The sequence below is a fragment of the Branchiostoma lanceolatum genome, chromosome 2 (assembly GCF_035083965.1).
Source record: "Branchiostoma lanceolatum isolate klBraLanc5 chromosome 2, klBraLanc5.hap2, whole genome shotgun sequence".
NCBI lineage: Eukaryota > Metazoa > Chordata > Leptocardii > Amphioxiformes > Branchiostomatidae > Branchiostoma > Branchiostoma lanceolatum.
This window is the reverse complement of record NC_089723.1, coordinates 604,839-623,581: the sequence shown is the minus strand read 5'-3', so window position 1 is coordinate 623,581 and position 18,743 is coordinate 604,839. Positions and strand designations below refer to the sequence as shown.

At 44.2% G+C, this 18,743-nt stretch overlaps 4 protein-coding genes across 11 annotated transcripts in view; 1 reads left to right on the top strand and 3 right to left on the bottom strand.

Annotated features, from left to right (window-relative positions):
- The window catches only part of LOC136427114 (semaphorin-1A-like), a 145,479-nt gene that overhangs the window by 94,752 nt on the left and 31,984 nt on the right, over positions 1 to 18,743 (bottom strand). For 7 of the 8 annotated variants that reach the window (XM_066415836.1, XM_066415834.1, XM_066415839.1 and 4 more), the window contains exon 2: positions 17,245 to 17,376. The gene's annotated coding sequence lies outside the window, so the exon portion shown is untranslated. Of the gene's footprint in view, positions 1 to 12,201; positions 12,252 to 17,244; positions 17,377 to 18,743 lie in introns of those variants that run through there. The other variant, XM_066415837.1, reaches the window with a different exon arrangement.
- LOC136427119 (uncharacterized) lies at positions 844 to 3,650 on the top strand. The gene is made up of 3 exons (XM_066415851.1): positions 844 to 1,750; positions 1,921 to 2,026; positions 2,240 to 3,650. Exons 1-3 carry the CDS (start codon positions 999 to 1,001, stop codon positions 2,657 to 2,659), a joined length of 1,278 nt encoding a protein of 425 aa, XP_066271948.1. The 5' UTR covers positions 844 to 998; the 3' UTR covers positions 2,660 to 3,650.
- Positions 2,747 to 6,036, bottom strand: LOC136427124 (uncharacterized). Its single transcript, XM_066415858.1, has 4 exons — positions 5,389 to 6,036; positions 4,655 to 4,988; positions 4,438 to 4,521; positions 2,747 to 4,208 (listed from the first exon to the last, which is right to left on the bottom strand). Exons 2-4 carry the CDS (start codon positions 4,725 to 4,727, stop codon positions 3,637 to 3,639), a joined length of 729 nt encoding a protein of 242 aa, XP_066271955.1. The 5' UTR covers positions 4,728 to 4,988; positions 5,389 to 6,036; the 3' UTR covers positions 2,747 to 3,636.
- On the bottom strand, positions 4,748 to 5,746 carry LOC136426440 (zinc finger and SCAN domain-containing protein 29-like). The gene is made up of 3 exons (XM_066415105.1): positions 5,389 to 5,746; positions 4,877 to 4,988; positions 4,748 to 4,769 (listed from the first exon to the last, which is right to left on the bottom strand). The coding sequence occupies exons 1-3, from the start codon at positions 5,744 to 5,746 to the stop codon at positions 4,748 to 4,750; spliced, it is 492 nt and encodes a 163-aa protein (XP_066271202.1).

The following is an 18,743-nucleotide window of genomic DNA, read 5'->3' as shown; positions in this document are numbered from 1 at the left end:
ACGACGGTTGGCGAGGGGAGTGTGAAGGGAAAGTCGTGATATAACATTCATATTCATCATAGGATCTGCGAGCAGCAAAACACCAGTGGCGGAACAGAAGCTGTAAATGTTGTAGACCTTAGGCATAAATACAAAAGACTGAAGCTATAAATACTATAATAGTTGTAAATACTTCAAAGACTGGAGAATTGTACATACGTGAGTCGTGATACAACGGTCATATTCATTATTGGATCTGCCTGGCAACGAAACACCAACAGCGGAACAGAAGCTGTAAATGTTGTAGACGGGAGGTGCAAAATTCAGGACTGAAGTTGTAACTACAGAAGACTGAAGTTATAAATACTAAAGCGATAAATACTGAAGACTGGAGCTGTAACTACTTAGCTGTAAATACTGTAATTCTTTATTTGTTAATGGTACCATAATTTTAGCTAATTTAGTGGACACTAGTCAACCTCTAAAATTTCACCATCGCAAATATTTGATCACTAACATTTGAGACAGTGATGCTTGTTCCCACTGTTAAATCAAAGTCCTCCAATTGCTAAAATCACCAACTGCAATATATCAGACAAATGGATTTACAGTACTGAAGACTGGAGCTATAGATACGTGAAGTTGTAAATATACACACACTAATACTGAAGCCCCGTCTGCACATGGTTTACTGCAGGGAGCTAATGAACAGACAACCGGTCCATGAAATGGTGATGAAACAAATCCGCTTCGCTCCATTTAAGTCAACACCATCCTCACATCCACAGCAGTGTGGAACAGGAACACAGATCAACTTTTAACCTTCTCCCTGCTGCCTAAGGTCCGGTTTACATTACAAATTTGGCGTCAGCGGCAAAATTTGCCGCTGACGGGAGGCCGCTGTCGCGACGTCTTTAGACACACCGCCCGGAAATCTGGCAGCCACCCGCGGCGCTCAGCTAGTGGCAGTGACCTAACCTGACCTGCTGTGACCTTTGACATAAAGCGCGAAATCCAAAATGGCGGGAGAGCCGCCGCACATTTTGCTCGCCATGTTCCAGATGTTTTTCTTCACTTATCTCATGCGCGTACTGTCCAACATGAGGCAAGGAGCAAGGCTGGCACGTAGGAGACGCCTGAGATACCGGGAGATGTTGTTGGGACGTCGCCCAGCAAGAATTCCCCCTGCTTTCCTCCCCGCTGCCATCGCTCTGGCACGAGGTGGAGATCCTATCCACCGGGAGATTTGGCAATACGTACGTGTACCGGCCACCTTCTGGCAGAAGTTTGTCCAGGGCTGTCTGTGTGACGCAGAATTTTACAAACGGTTCAGGATGACCAGAAGCACATTCCAGATGATCTGTGACAAGCTGAACCCGGTCCTGGCCATGACAGATACTCGGATGCGGTCGGCGATACCGACATGCAAGCGACTGGCGATTTGCATCTACTGGCTGGCCTCTGGGGATTTGATGAGGAGTGTTGCGGACCTATTCGGAGTCAGCGAAGGTTCGGTTTGCGTCATTGTACACGAAGTATGTGACGCTATAAACCAAGTACTGTGGCGAGACTACATTTCATTTCCTACCGGACAGAGGTTAAAAGAAACGATCCAGGGTTATAAGGAGCGGTGGCAGTTTCCCCAGTGTGCAGGTGCGGTAGACGGCTCCCATATCCCTATAAAAGCACCATCAAAGGATCGAACGGACTTCTATAACAGAAAGGGATTCTACTCCGTCATTCTTCAAGGGGTGGTTGACCACATGTCCAGGTATGTTTCCCACAGCTTGTTCACGGAGTGTTTATCCCATCTAAACTGATTGAGTAAATATTTATTTATACGATGAAAACAGTGCCAAGTTTTCTATCATTTATCTATTCCACGTGAATAGACCGTGCCGAGGATGTACAATATTGTAAAACATCCATTTCTGTTCAAAGGTTCACAGACATCTCCGTGGGGATGCCAGGCAGCGTACACGACGCTCGTGTGCTGAGGAAGTCGCGCATCTTCCGCCGGGCTGAGAGCGGGACCTTGCTTCCTCAGGTACGGATCGATGTCTGACATCGTCATCGGTGGATAATCAAATATTGAATCCGTGCTATGCATCATGTTAGAAATAAAAATCATGTTACAGAAATATACTATTGCTGCTATAGACGGCTAAATATACGGATATATATACTATTGCTACTGTTCATATGTGTTGTAGGTACAATAAAGCTTATGTACTTTTTTCACTTTTCACAACATTTTTAGGAGTTCGCACAAGATATCAACGGTGTAGCCGTACCAGCAGTGCTGCTTGGAGACGCAGCCTACCCTCACCTACCGTGGCTCATGAAGCCGTACCCAGATAATGGCGCTCTGGGTCGGGATAGGTTCAAGTTCAACTACAGGCATAGCAGGGCGAGGATGACGGTGGAGTGCGCCTTTGGTCTGCTGAAGGGAAGATGGCGGTGCCTGACCAAACGACTGGACGTCTCCCTGGACAACGTACCGACCATCGTGGGGGCTTGTTGCGTGCTGCACAATATCTGCGAAGTGCACAAAGACGAGGACTTGGAGATCAACTTCCCCGCTGAACAAGCCGAACGGCGACCTGCTGCCCAGCGACCGGGCCTGCCCAATGAAGCCAGGGATGCCCTGACCAGGCTTTTCAATGCAGAGGAAAACTAGTATGTGTTGTCAGCCTTTTTGTAGACAGTCTATAGTTTACATCAGAGTCTAACTTCAAAATCACTTTGTAAACACATAGCAACAATATAAAAGTACATGTACAACTTTTTTATTTCATATAGTTTTTCATCCCTACCCTCAAGACAAAAATAGTTCTGTAAACTTTGAGGACATGTTCTTTTCGCAACAATGTTCTAATATGCAAGAATATGTGTAGTAGTAGTAGTACGTACGTATCACATATACCTGAGTGATGAATACATAAAATGAAATGTACTTTCATGTTATGTTCAACAGTAAAAATATTGTACTTTGTGCACTTATGATGTTTACATGCAACAGAAGCAACAAAGAGTTTCACTTTCAGTTAAACATTCCCAATGGTAAATTCTAAGTAACTATCTCATAACATACTAGTAAGCTGAAAACTCTTTACCTCATTTGCTCCTTTCCCTGAGTGATAATGATAGTATAAAATAGCTCTTATCCTTTTTTGCACTTGTTTTGTTTGGCGCTATGTTGTGAGTACATAGATAAAATAATCTCGTGTTAACGTACACAGAAAATATAGTTTTGTACTTTGTACACTTTTTGTAACTTTTGATATATATATAACTATGTTTGGTTTGGTATAAAGCAACAACATCATTTCTTTATGTAAAGAAGATTGTACATGCAACAGAAGTAAGAAAGAGTTTCAGTTAAACATTCCCAACGGGGAATTCTAAGTAACTACCTCCTAACATAAGCTGAAAACTTCATTTGTTCTTATCCCTGAGAGATGATAATAGTTTAAAATAGCTATTACCCTTTTTTGCACTTGTTTTGTTTGGCACTATGTTGTGAGTACATATATAACATAATCTCTTATGTTAACAAACAGCAAAATATAGTTTTGTACTTGTGACTTTTGATATTTATAACTATGGTTTGTTTGGTATAAAGCAACAACATTTTAACCGAAAAGAGAATACACATCAGTAAAGCTGAGTATATGTTGGTTTGTCAGAAGTGGAGGGGTCCTCGCTGACTGGGGGAGAACTGTGTGGCACGGTCGGGGAAGGATAAGACATGGAGGGGCCCTGGGACTGATACTGGTTACCTGTAGGCACAGCGCTGCTTGGCATGGACGAGCTCCAGGACTGACCACCAGCAGTGGGGGGGTAAGGGGCAGGATTGTAAGACATGGGGGGGGCCCCGGACTGTCCACCATAAGTGCCTGTGTATAGGCTACCTGAGGGGGCAGTGCTGTGTGGCATGGATGAGCCCCAAGAGGTGGGGGGGGACTGGGTGCTTCCCTGTTGGTTGGCCATGAATTGCCCCATCATGGCCATAAACTGCCCCATCATGTTGGTGACAGTCCGGGTTTCATGGTCCTGCTGCATCTGGAGCATCCGTAAGTCGTGTTCTTTCCACTCATCCGCCCTCTGTTTGTCTGCCTCTCGCTGCCTGTCCTCTTGTCCCTCCTGGAGGCTGCCGATGGATTTCTCCAGGCCAGCGAAGGCATTCTCTAGCCTCGTTGTCTTCTTTCTTTGTTTCTTCAGATACCCTAAAAATAACATAGCATTATTAAAAGTTTTCATATAACTATGTACAAAGATATGGCTTTATCCATAGTACTACCATCTAGTCAATATCTGATTCCCTTATGAAGCCTTTGAACAGAAATTTAAGTTCATAACAAAATAAATTGTTATAGATCATCCATGCAACATTTCTAATACAACTCAAGAAACTACAGTACTATATTTTGAAAACACTATATTTATGAAAATTACCATCTTTTCCCGTCTTGCTTTGCTTGGAATCAGTTTTCCCCTTCTTCTCCACTCCTCCTCCTTCTTCCTCTGCCTTTCTCTTCTCTATGAGTTGTTAAAAGAGCAGATTGACACACATTATTACTACATGCAATACTACGGTGACAATAATCCTGATAAAGTTGAAAACAGACTACATTAAAATTGGTTAGAAATTGAAATTTTACTAGTACTGTACCTGGTTGAGTTGAACTCTTCTTTGCTGGGTTATTACTTGTTGACGAACTTGTTGAAGTGTCCAGACCTACCATATACAAAAGATGGGAAGCAGTCAGTGGCACAGCAGCAGGTATCTCAACACAAGAGAGAGTAAAACAGGTAAGTCAGACAATGTGCTTTCCTGCGCTGATAATAAAAAAGGAGAAAGGACCACTTGCCTGATGAAGATGAGTCAACTGACACATTGATACTGTCTTCAGCATCATCCTCTGGAGGTGGGCTCGGTCCACGTGGAGAACCGCTAGCCTCATCCCCAGCATCACTGCCATCACTGCCCTCTCCGGCAGATGATTCTTGTAAATATGAAGGAGAAGTAGAGTTGGTTTGCATATTTTGACAACATGAAGATTACAACAAAAACATACATTAAAGTTTCAAAAATACTCATTCTTCTTGATTTTTAAATAATATTTATAAACATTGCAGTACCCACCACATTCTTCTCAACTGGTTTTGAAGGGTTCTCAGACAAATAATTAGTTTCAATCTTTCTGGCAATCTTGTGAATTCTAAACAAGGTTCCCTAAGTGCTAAGTAGTATCATAATACACGAAGTCAACATTCACGGATATTGCGTAACTTTCTGAAATCAACCTTGCCTAATACATATTCAAAAGGCGTGCCCCCCTCCCCCCCAAGAAAATTCCTTCACGTTTGAATCAAGGCCATCACGTAGAATAGTGCAGAATTTACCTGAGTCTTCCTGTGACTCCAGGTAAGACTGTGGGTCCATAGCCTCCCTGTCACCCAGAAACACGTGTAGTTCGTCCCAGAAGGGGCAAGTGGTTCTTCCCCCGCCGCTCTTCTCGTTGGCTCTCTTCGCCTTGCCGTAACTACCGCGCAGATCGCGAATTTTCCTATTTACTTGCGATTGTGTACGCTCGTAGCCGGCCTCCTGCAACCGATGTGTTATGCTTGCGTAGGCCATCCTGTTCCTGGGTGTCTCCAGCTGCTTCTGGATCGCGTCCTCTGACCATATACTGATCAGACACTTGGTTTCGGGGATGCCCCACGTACAGCGTGCTACACCGTCTCCCTTCTTCGGCGCCATTTTTCTTGGAACTGAGATCCCGCGGTATATGCTAATTAGCGCGCGCTTTATGCTAATCCCCGAAACCCTGACTTCCCGTCGACGCGGGCCGGCGCGTTCTCTTCAGACGAAGTTTGAAGTTGTCGGGGACTCCCGCTGTGCTGACGGGCGACGGCTTCATAGCTGACGGGAGAAAATTTGGTCAGATCGGGACTACGTCGACGGGAATTGTCTTTACACGGGGTTCCCGCTGACGCCAGTGGCGCTGACGCCAGTGGCGCTGTCGCCAAATATGTAATGTAAAGAGAGCCTAACTCTGTAACCAATAGGGAATTGGGTGCCAAACAGCTACTTCAGAGTGCTAAAGGTTAATGGAAATCTATTCAGAAAAGGCTATTCATGTATCACATAATACAGTAATTCATGCTGTTATACCCAAGCTGCCCTATAAGCATGCGTTTGTTCGTTTGTTTTTTATCTATTTATTTGTTATGTACAACTCTGAACCATGCTGTAAACAGTAAAGCAATCCATGTAAAAAATGTTCCATTTGAAAGATGTACAAGACTAGTGATGTATAAACACAGCCCCACACCGCCCATCTGCTTGGATATCCCACCTGTCAGCCAACCGAGTTGCCTGGAACATACATCATCATTGATGTCCCTATAGGGGGGGTCTGATCAATGGATTACCCCAGGATTGGCTGGGAATTATCGGCTCAGACCTGGACTGGACATGGATTACTGTACCCCGGGACAGAGATGGAGTTGAGATCAGGACAGAGATCAGAGGAGCGTTCTCCAATAAAACTACAGAACACAGGAAGTGATGACATCATAGCCTGCTTGTCAACTTTTTAGGGAAACCATATTTCAGGGGAAGGAAAAATCAAATTTGACATAGGATTTTAAAGGGTTCGATAACTTATGTGTTAATGTGGTAAATAAAAACAGCCCAGCAATGTATATATACTAGGGATGCATACATGTACATGTACCTGCACCTAAATGATTTACATGTACCTGTTCCTGTAGGTACACACAGCCTTGTGCTACACAATCAGGTGCAAACAGCCGGGCGACCCTCTATTTCTCATTCACCTGTCTCATGGAAAACTAAAACTTCCCCACTGCAGCATAATTTTCACTCCAACTCTAAAGCCCAGCCAAGGTTCTCCCCATTTTGCATGGATGATTAATGTACATCAAAGTCTTGACACTAGGTTTAAGATGTATCCATAATGTGCACATAAGTCTTCTGCATCAGGTTTTCCTCATAACATCACCGTAAAGACGGCAGCCTGTGAGCCTCACAGATCTCCCAGGGTCTGCCTTCCATCCACGTAAGCCTGGTTCCCTGGTTAAGGGCCGATAAAGATAGCAGCATTCCTGCACTGGATGGACAGGAGCTTAGCTAGCTGGGGGACATGTGTGTCTTCAGGTTAAGGCATTTCTGTATCTCTGTGTGTTACAGTTACTGTCAACCTGTACAATGTACATGTACATGTACAACTGCTGCCTTCCATCCAGGTAATCCTGATTCTCTGGTTAACGGCCGATAAAGATTGCAGCATTCCTACACTGGCTGGACCTCAGGGCTGGGGACATGTTTGTGTGCAGGGTTCAAGGAACCAGAGAGATCAGTGTCTGTGTCTTTTTTGTTAGCAAGTAGTGCAAGTAGTGCAAGTAGTGCAATGCGGCTTCCACGGCATATTGTAGCCAAGATCTGTGGTCACCTGTACTCATCTCGATAGGTATGTTGGTAAAACTGAACTTGTCTGCATTGTAGCTGTTTCTTGTTTTGTTTTAGTTTGCTTTTTTTGCACTAGAGCAAGGTTCGAACATTCCCGTCCATGACCACAGTTGTGAACTGCCCTACTGTACTTGGAGAAAACCCTTCAAGTCCACCCCCCCTCCATCCAAGGCAAGACCTACGAGGACCTGCTCCTTCTTCCTCACACCTCGAGGAAATCAACTTGAGCTGCCAGAAGACGCCTTATCTTTACTGCATTCTTGCACTTGGCAAGTCTTAACACTAATCTTCAAGGAGTCTCATGGCTTTGGCTACATCTTAAGATGAGGTATGCAAAGATGCACAAAATGTGAACAAGACCAAAGACAAAACAAGGACAAAAGATTTTATTTTAAACGGAATTTCTGCTGCAGTACCAACAAAAGCCGCCAGGCGACCTATTATCAACCTTAAGCTTTTCCTTCTCAAGACCTACCAACCTACAAAATATCATTACAATCCATCCAGAGGTTCTTAAGTTATTACTGGCAAAAATATTCGGAAACACAAACATACAGAGACTCTGAAAACAATGCCTCCATTTCATAGAGGTAACAAGACACACAAAAACAGCCCTTGCTTGTAAACCACTTTACCACACAAACCAGTTAAGACAGTATCGAGTCCAATACAATAAAAAAATTGTGCAAGCGAAGGGAAATTCCCACCAGGATTGGATAGATCTTATCATTCGGAATGGAAATTCCATGAAAATATTGGACTTTGGCCAAATGGAAATTGACAGAAACATTTCGTGAAAGTCAATAACATCGGCGGGGAATGAGAGAACCTGCAAAAGGACTCAGGGGGATAGAGACCTGAGGAAAACAGATATCGACTGGGTTTTATAAAAACAGGACTGGTAGTTCCTTAGCCTTTTTGAGGCCGTAGGGGCAGTGGGTTGTTATCCACTGTGTCTAGGATATAGGAGTAGAAGGCGGAGCCCATCCCTCTCCTTCTACTTAGTTACCTCACCAAAAAAACTTGTGAAACTGCCTTTCTCAAGGGCACAATTGTTTAATTTTTGCTCAATAAAACAAAACATTAAAGGCTATTGACTTGGCTTTCTAATGTCACCAGCCAGCAAGCAGAAACTCTTTCAGAGCACACCCCCCCCCCCCCCAGACCGAAGACAGAATGGAAGTCCTTCTGCACTTTCATTCATCAGAAAGCTCTGAAGTTGTATGCTAAATTACAGACAAAAATATTCAGGTTTTAAGTTCGCGGTGAAACTGTCGCCGCGAAAACCACGAACATAAAACCACCGCGAACATTTCTGCACTTACAGTAAGCTCTTGCAAAACTAGGGATATCTCGAGTACTCGGAAATTTTCTGGGACAGACAAAAATTTAACCCTGTCCAAAAAATTTACACTTAAAAAAAAAATTATTTTATTTTCCTCCAATAAAGCTCTTAGGACCCTCTTGAAGTCCCAGGCCGAAACGGAAACTCTTTCAGAACGCACCCCCAGACTGAAGACAAAACGGAAGTCCTTCAGAATCTGCACTTTTATGCGGCAGAAAGGCCTGAAGTTGGATGCTGAATTATGGACAAAAATTTAACCCTGTCCAAAAAATCTACACTTTAAAAAAAAATTCTTTTATTTTAGTCCAATAAAGCTCTCAGGACCCTCTTGAAGTCCCAGGCCGAAACGGAAACTCTTTCAGAACGCACCCCCAGACTGAAGACAAAACGGAAGTCCTTCAGAATCTGCACTTTTATGTGGCAGAAAGGCCTGAAGTTGGCTGCTGAATTATGGATGTGGCCATGTATTTTTCAGGACAGGCTAATGGATCGCTGCAGCCATCAGAGATCGCTTTGTACGGCTTATCGGTCCCCGACCTGCCGGCGCAACACCAGAGGTCAGCCTGGCTTACGCCAAGTTAAGGCATTCAGAGGAAGACGTACAGCAAAAACCTCCTTGCATACAGCAAACAGAGTGCTACCATCAACTGACAACTTGAATGGGTACGATTTATTTCCAAAAACCTAGACATCTGAAACTTCTGCAGTTTATGGTTTTAGAATGCTCTTGGACCAACACAGAAAAACTGAGCGCTGTGATCGTCTGACAACTTCAACCTTTAGAACACTTTTGCCGTTTGGCACCCAGTTTCCTATTGGTTACCGAGTTAGGAATTCATAGGAAGATGTAAAACAGTGCTACCATCGTCTGACAACTTTAACACAAAAGGGGTATGATTCACAGAACAAAATCTTGATATTTGAAACTTCTGCAAGTGATGTATGATAAGTTCAAATTTGCAAATTCTCGCGCGAAGGCTAAGTGCAAGTAACAGTAGCAGGCTGATTTGAGCTTTTCATGAATAAATAAAGGCTAGAAGAAAACAACTAGATGCTGTGCCTGGGTTGCTGTGCCTGGGTTGAACTTGATTGGTTTCGCTCTGCTGTAGAACTGTGTTATAATGTATGTGACTATGTCAGAATTTCTGTACATCAGAAAGAAGTTTCTTATAACTTACGATGACTAACATTACCTGACCATCCTCTGCTGTAGATTTAGCATGAAAAAGGCTGCTTCAGGAGTTGGAAAGTGAAGAATATTACTGTATTTCCAGTAACATTTCTCTATGATAAAAGTGGAAAATTGGGCAAAGCCTCCTGACTGAATCCGAGGCGAACATTTTATCAGGGAGACCGACTGTTTAACACTAACCTTCAACTAACCATCCCGTCCTAAATTAACTTTACTAGAAGTAAGAAACTAAAGAATATTACAGCATTTTTAGTAATAATTTTCTATCATAAAAGTGGAAAATTCCGGGGAGAACATTTTATCATTCCTTGCTGCAGGTTGGTTCTCGGCGAGCGACGTTACGGCAAAGGTCGTTCCTTTTAGTGGTGCTAAACTGGCTTAGCGTGCAATTAGTTCCCGCCCAACGCACCTGAACCTTGGACCGCGCTGTCAGGCCAAACTGTTCCGCCCAGCCCGCACCTGAACCACAGGCCACGCCAAATTAATTTGTTGGTTCTCTAATTTTAAAAATAGATAATGCTTCATATGAATAGAAATTCCTCCAATGCTTGTAAGAACCCAATCTGTCATTTTAACCTTCCAAAAATACATTTTCATCAATTTCAATTTTCATGTCATGAATCTATGATTTGGGGGGTGGCGGGGTGAAATTTGCGCCGTCCAACAAGCGAATTTCTGTCCTGGGATGGAGGGACGGGTTCTAGAATCAGCCCATATTAAATACTATCAATAGTCAGAGTCAACTTTTCCTCCCCAACCTTTGACCTCTTGCTCAATTTTTATACCAAATGCCTGAGAACCAAGGAAATGGATTGGTCCAGCCTCAACCCCGAGCAGTCAAGCTAACCAATCAGCTTCCTGCGTTTTACCGTCGGAGGAAAAGGACGGCGTAAAACCCGAAGCGGTGGGCTGCCGCTGAAGTGCCTTTTAGTGGCGCTATAAATAGCTTTCTGCACAATTGCAAGTGTAACACACACCTGAACCTCACTGTGGGAGAGGCTAGGATGAACTACTAATGTACATGTGTACCTAATGGCTGACACTTAACAGGAAAATGGGCAGGCAAAGTGTACGGATCCTAACATTAGGGAACTCATTGAAAGCATAACCACTTTGGCAGAGGGAAATATGCTTTTTAAAATGATATTGTTAAAAATGATATTGATTCTACAACTCAGCAAATCTATATCTAAAGACTGTTCAATCTCTGCCACTGACATCCATCCATCTTCTTCAGTGTCCACTTTGTTCTAGTGACGCTGAAGAAGAGTGATGATGTCACTCGGAATGTCTGAAAGCAGTCTCCGAATCCTACCCAGTTAAAGAGAGTGAATCGTCTTTACACATTGTTTACCTGGATGTCTAACCTTCATAATTCAGCAATACCTTTTTTGCCAAGGACTGTGGGCAGGGATTTTTATCTATCTCTCCCCTTCTTCTTGTTTCATCTCTCTCCCTCCATCTCATAAAAATTATGCCCCATCAAAGTGAACCAAAACAAGCCCATTACCCCATCTCTACAGCCTCCTCCTGTCCTGTACACAGTAACACCTAACAGTAACACCCTCATACAGGCTACTGGTTTGTCTCCAGGACTACTGACTGACAAGGACAACAGAACAAGTTGAACAATCAGAGAGAGTAGGGGTCCTTCCCAGTGTGAGTGGATCAAACCTTAGGTTACAGTCTGGTCTCCGGTTTCACATCTTGTAAAAGTAATAGTCACTTTTTATGTCAGTCCTTCCATGAATGCGGTTTGTCTCAATAAACAACAGACACACAGAAACAGTCAGAACAACAGACATATAAAAACCGGCAGGGCTTGACACACGCAGACATTTACAACACTCACCACAGACAGGGCTTGACACACGCAGACATTTATAGCACACACACCACAGACAGGGCTTAACAATGGCAGAAACCTGCCATGTTCAGGGCACACGCTATCATGACCACCTGTTCTACTGACATCCAAGATAACAACGTTCCCCACTTCTTTGCACTAGAGAACATCCCTACAGAAACAACACGGCACCAATGAAAAGCAAGCTTCAGTAAACAAGCCTGTAAACTGAAAGGACCTTACACTACATCAGTACTACACATTTGAGAAAAACCTGCCCACCTTACGACCTTGTTCCTTCTCAACATCACAAACTAAGAACCAAGCACAGTGCTTACCTGTCCGACAGGTGTTCACTCGCTCCTTCACCTCAGACAAATTCACTCCTCTGGGCCCATTATCCTGGGCGCCTTAAACGCGATTGTCACGCCAGGCTTTCGCAGGCCTCAAGATGTTTATAGGCTGTTTGGGTTTGTTGTTGTTGGCATCTCGCCAAGACTAGGCCTAATTAGATAAAGGGTTGAACCATTGGAGATGAAATAAAGGGGGAACTGAAGTAAACCATACATAAACAACTTTCCATGTTGTTGTATTCTGTTCCATTCAAAGCTCTAAAACTGAATGGAAATTACCTGTTGTCCTTTTTAAAATCTTTGTTTTCTTTCCATCAGACTCAAATAAGTCAAACAGTTTGGTGTAAATTTTCCTAGTTTCCCTACAAGCAAATGAACTAATCCTACCAACCCACCTAAGCTGAGTGTATCAGTATCCCAACACAACAGCCCTATAATAGACAGGTGGGACAATAGGCCTCTCACCTGCTATAGCACAATGGAGGGTGTGTTTGTGAGTATATATAATCCTATTGTCCTGGCGCCTGACAGGTCGTTAACCTACTGGTTCGTTAGCAGGGCACAATTAGTCACAGAAACGGGACAGGTATGATGTTGTGATAGCTGGAACGGACACCAAATCATTTCCGCCAGTCTGGAACCAAAAAGGAGAGTAAATTTTCCCTCATTAAATAACGTTTCCAAAGTTTCCAGTCGCTGGTTCCAAATCACAACAAACGACCTTTCTGTCGTGCCCTGAAGGTCAGCTGGCGCGGGGCCAACATTAACAGGCCTGGGAAAATTTCCGGCCAAAAACTCAGGACAAAACCACCTGACAAACAGGATAATAAGTGAATGTTTGAAGACTCATAACTATCCAGTAACAATTCATAACCATGCATCTTTCGCAGTGCCCAGTTTGAGTTGGACTCGTGACGACAGAGGCACATTCAAGATCATTTTACAGGTTGTTGAAGGTTCCAAGTATCCAAAGTTCCCAACAAAACCTGACAACAAAACAAACTGACAAAACAGGAGAATAATTCAGTGTATGTTTGCTGAACTGTCATAACTATCCGTTCAAATCATAACTATACACTACTACTACTACTCCCAGCGCCAAATTTGAGTTGGCCGTGTGACAACAAAGTATCTAGAGTCCCATACAAAACTGACAACAAATGAAGCTGACAAAACAGGAGAATTATTAAGTGTATGTTTGCTGAACTGTCATAACTATCCATTCACAAAGCATAACTGCATACACTTCACTGCATAGTTTGAATTGGGCTGATGACAAAGGAGTTAGAAAACACGTCATTGTACAGGTAGTTGAAGGTTCCCAAGCTTCCAGTGACCGAACACGATTCATAACAGAACACCTTTCGAAGGTGACCCAAAGGTCGGCTGGCGATGTGCCAATAACGATGAATCTGAGAAAGTTTCCCGCCAAAACACAACAACAAGCGTTACATGACAACAAAACAAGTCCAACTGTGCTGGCTAGTGCAGCCTGTATTTTGGAGGGAAGCTTCTAGGACTGTCTCCAGCTTTTAATGTTTTTTACTGTCCCGCTCGTTGTTTGGGAGACCGTGTTGTTGATTTTTGTTGTTAAATCTGTCATTTTAAGTTTATGAAAATATATTTTCAGCAACTTCATTTCATGAAGTTCAAATTTTTTCGACAGATGGGTTGAAATCTTGTCAATCCCGACGAGCAAATTTATGTCCCCAGACAGAGGGACGGGTCCTGGAGACAGTTGTTGCTGACCCAGGTCACTTTAACGCAGGAGGGCGGAGACTGGCGTCACAGCTCGCTTCTCTCCAAATCACCGCCCGTATCACCAGCAGTTCTGACTCCTTAATCCACCCGACCAGGATAATGACTTCTTTACGAGCAGTACAACCAAAGTCTACAATTATCAGAATGACGGGGCCACAATAACTGCCTTCTGTGACTGACGGCTGTAAAACGGTTGGCGTGTCACAACCATAACCGCTTATCTACCATCGGTTAACAAGGTGCTCCCGCGGTGATGTCATCTTAACCAGCTTCAGTTCACTACCCTCGTTAGGACGTGCTAACAACGGGGAGTAGAAATTAACTTTCCCATCAAAAACACACCAAAAGCCCCTCAGCCATTACTGTAAATGCAATTAAGTTCGCATGTTTTTTATTTCATGCTAAGAAGAGATAAACTTTCCCCATCAGAAACACGCCAAAAAGCCCTTCAAGCCATTTACACACTCACAAACTCATCCAGTACCATTTGGCAAAACGAGGGGTTTTATTCTCCCAGCAATCTTTTCCATAAACGCAGCAGCCGCCATGGCAACGGTCTGATGGAGAACTGAAGGGAACCAGTCTGCCGTTGCCAGGGTGAGTCACCTGACGACGGTCTCCATGACAACGACCCCGCCTGGCTGCTCAACAGGATTATTGGCTTTTCATATTTAACAGGCTGCATGTAAAACTGTTGTGTGAGAAAGGCCAGCAGACTGTCCAGTCACGCAAGGAACAAAAACCAAGTCCAGCTGACGTCATTAACACAACATACAGTAATAACCAGTTCAGTGCACTGTCTTGGAAAAGGTCTTATAAACAAACGAGGAACAATTGATACGATACATGCACATTATCATCCTATCTGGCCAGCAAATTGTCGAGTCATGCAAGGAACAAACGAAACAGTCGAGCTGACGTCACTAACACAGCGGTTTCAGTTCAGCGCACTGCCTTGGGGAAGGTCTTACACAAGAAGCCAAAGAACAACTGATGTCATACATTATCATCCCTTTCATAAGTTTACAAGAAGTATATTCCAGATGTAAAACAGACTGGCCTCTTAACTTCAGCCCAGGTAGGGATTTAGATTATGTCCTTTTAAAGTTTTAGTCACTTGATCTGCGGGTTGTTTGGTGACAAGAATGCTGTTGTGCGGAAAGAACTTCACCTTCAAACATGTAACAACAGGTTTCACACAGAGCGGATGTAAAGCTCGGAGATATAAATAGAACAAAACCTACAACTTGTACTACAAGTGCGGTTTAGACTAAAGCCATTTGAGGCATACAAAATCGGGAAGAAAAAAAATACCTTGAAGTTCCCAAACTCAAAGCTGCAGAACTAAATCCTTTTATCTTACAACATAGTCAGTCACAACATTACAAAGGCCTGGTAACACTGTCATTTGTAAACTTTCTACCTCAAATTTACCGAAATCCTACAATAAGTCGCGCCACGTCTTCTCTACAAGCACAGAACACAATCAGGCTATCACACCTGTACGGAGCGCCCTGAAGTGGAAAATTACACACCTTGAAGCCCCGACAACACGGCCAGGTATGAGAACAGGTATGAGCACAGGTATGCTCACCTTTAGGTAACGACAGGGCCATGTATAATTCACACCCCCGGCTTACAAAAGGCACGTAAAGTTTACGACCGGTGGCACTTTGATTAACGGCGCCCCAAAGCGCAGATTTCCGAAGCGGCAGTTAAAAATGTGGCGAAGCCCGGGAGATGGCAGGTCGCACACCGCTACATATGTATTCCTGACCTTGGAACGTTCTGCATGACCTTGGGAGCCTTATCGTACCCAGCGAGGTGTGCCGTAGAAATGTAGCGTTTCCTTAAACACCTCCTGCAGGCTGGGGGATCTAGCAAAAGTTACCAACACAACTGACAGTGTGGCAAACCTGGAGCCACTATATAGTAGAAACTTCTAATCTACATACATCAAGTACAGTAGGGGCATCTTCGCTGGATAGCTATAAAGAACGCGTGCAGCTACATTTAGATGTGCAAAAGTTAGGTGTGACAGGTCGTTTGGAGTAATATTACCAGCTGCTGGCACACTGCGTGCCTTTTGGGTTTGAAGCTGGCGTGTTAAACCAAAGGGCGGTTATACCGACTATGCAGGTACAGAAGCTGGTGTGTTACGCCAAAGGGCAGTTATACCGGCTATACAGATACAGATACAACTGACAGAAACTAGCAATTTGGGTATCTTCAACTGAACTGAAAACACGAGGGAGTCATTGTACATGCGTTGCTTTTAACAGCTTTCATGTGATGATCAAGAGACAAAATTGTGGGGTGATGTTCTGTGGACCTGATCATCTGTTTCTAGACCAACTTGCCACGAGGCAAATGCGGTAAATCACTCCAAATCTGCTGTTTAATAGCTGAACTGAAACATCAGGAAATCTCTCTAGTCCGTATAGATGTGTTGGTTTTAACGGCTGGTATGTGGTCATCAAGGGCAGTTTTGTAGGGTGATATTCTGTGGATCTGGTCATGAGAGAAAAACTCTTCATCAGAGACCAACTTGCTGAGAAACAAATGTACTAGATCCCTGCTAATGTGTTGTTTAACGGCTGATACATGTATGTGATAATCAAAGAACAATTTTGTAACCTTAATAAAATTGTTCTTTGAATCTGATCATGTATCTACTAAATGTGAGAGACCTGAGAGAAAAACTCTTCAACAGATAGCCGAGAGACAAATGTACTAAATCACTGCAAATGTGCTGTTTAACGGCTGATGTGGGATCATCAAGGGGTAATTCTGCAGGGCGATGTTCAGCGCCGGCAGCTCATCGTAACATCAAGGTTTGAGCAGCGCTAACGAGGGGCATGTAACGAGCAGCGGTGGAGGGATACGTACGGGCAGTTCACCGTGATCAGGTCATCAAAGGGCTGTTACAGGTGCAACTTCAAGCAACTTCTCTGTACTGCTGCTCAGAAACGTCCTTGATAATGAAACCAACTTCAGAGCATACATACAGAGACCTTAGCTTGAAAATTCATCTGTGTTGGATAGAAATCATTCTGAAACTGAACAAAAATTTAACTGTAATTTCTGACACAAAAGTTAGATTTACCCAAATTTTTGACTGTACAACACCAGTCTTTGTCAAGGAATGAGGAATCCACCGCTGAGATGACTTCACATTATGCAGATAGTTAAACAGAGATCTGTATGGGGAGGGGGGTGCAGGTTCGACTTTGTTTTAACAAAAAAAGAAAATAACTACTAACTCACCGGATATCTGCAGGAGTTGTCAGTACCTCCCCATGCCGCCTGCAGTGGCAACTTGAGTCCAGAGAGTCAGTTTCAGTGTTGTCTTCCCGCAGATCAGAAGTTGAGCATCCGGTGAAACCGTCTCACAACCACCTGTAAAACATAGGACAAAATTCGGTCAACTCTTAGTCTTCGTCTGACAAGAAACCAGTCAAACTTTAATTCTGAGGAAAGTCACATTCAGAAGGGAGGAACACTGTTGAATTGGAACATATCATCTTCAGAAGCTATGAGTGATCGAATTACAATATGGACCTCATCCTCATCACAACCAGCATCCGTGTGGAGCAACCAATCAGAGCTTCTCAATACTGACACGCCCACCTTTCTCCATTTTTGGATGATGTGATGCGAATCAATGACATTCCCTTTAAACACTCTCTGAAAATAGGCAACGGTCCCCATAGACTTTTTGAGGCCGTAGGGGCAGTGGGTTGTTATCAACTGTGCCTAGGGCACGGTATTGGAAGGCGGAGCCCATCTCTTTCCTTCCACTGCCTTTTACCTCCCCAATCAAAGTCAGGTACCCATTTTTACACCTGGGTAGAGAGAGGAAAGTTGTGTACAGTTGCGCCTTTCCCGAGGACACCACGTGAATGCCGGGAATGGAACCCGTGACCTCTCGATCTCGTGTCCGCTAGCCTTGCCGCTCGGCTATTCAACGCTTCGACCGTTCTGTACCTATTACTGAACCAGGTCAGATCGCTCCCTCCCGATGCCCTTCCTGAAGGGTGGAACCAAACTCAGATCTTCACACGGCAGTAAATCCGTCAGCGTGAAAATGGGGCCGCCGCGCCGCTGGTAAAGAGAGGTCCAAACTACGCCATGATTACACGATCGGATCTCGCCTTGAAGTTGGCTGTTCTGATGTACCCACCACTAATGCCCCGCACATTTATGGACCCCGTCGGCACCAATCACGCCGTGCGCTCCGCTCCGAGCCGCCATCCCGGTAAGCTTGCCCATGATTCCCCCTGGGCATTCCCCATTATGAGCACCCTAAAGACAAACATGATACCAGCCGAAACTGACACCGCGCCAAATGGCCCTCCAAGGGGCTTTAAAGGCGCAAAAACAATCGTTGCTGATCGATTCCGTGCCTTTACCACAGCCGGGCCCGATATCTCTCTCCCCTCCTGCCTGAAAAATCCAATAACCGATGCGAGACCAGATTTCACCCAGAGACTTTCCTGCTTCTTATTAAAGAAACGGGGACAGAAATGGCCGCCAGTCGCTCAAACTCCGCGGTTGGACGGCGCGCCGGGACCGCGCCGGAGGGAAAAGTGTGCTTCAATCTAAACGCGACGTCTTTCCAGTACATTTAACACCTCAGGCGACTTAGCGGAACAATCTCACAGCTGAGCCTTCCTCAGAATCGCACAGTAAAACACCCGGCAGCAGAAATGGTTGATGGGGAGTACAGGAGTATCAATTAACAACTTCAACAGAAGCAGCACCTG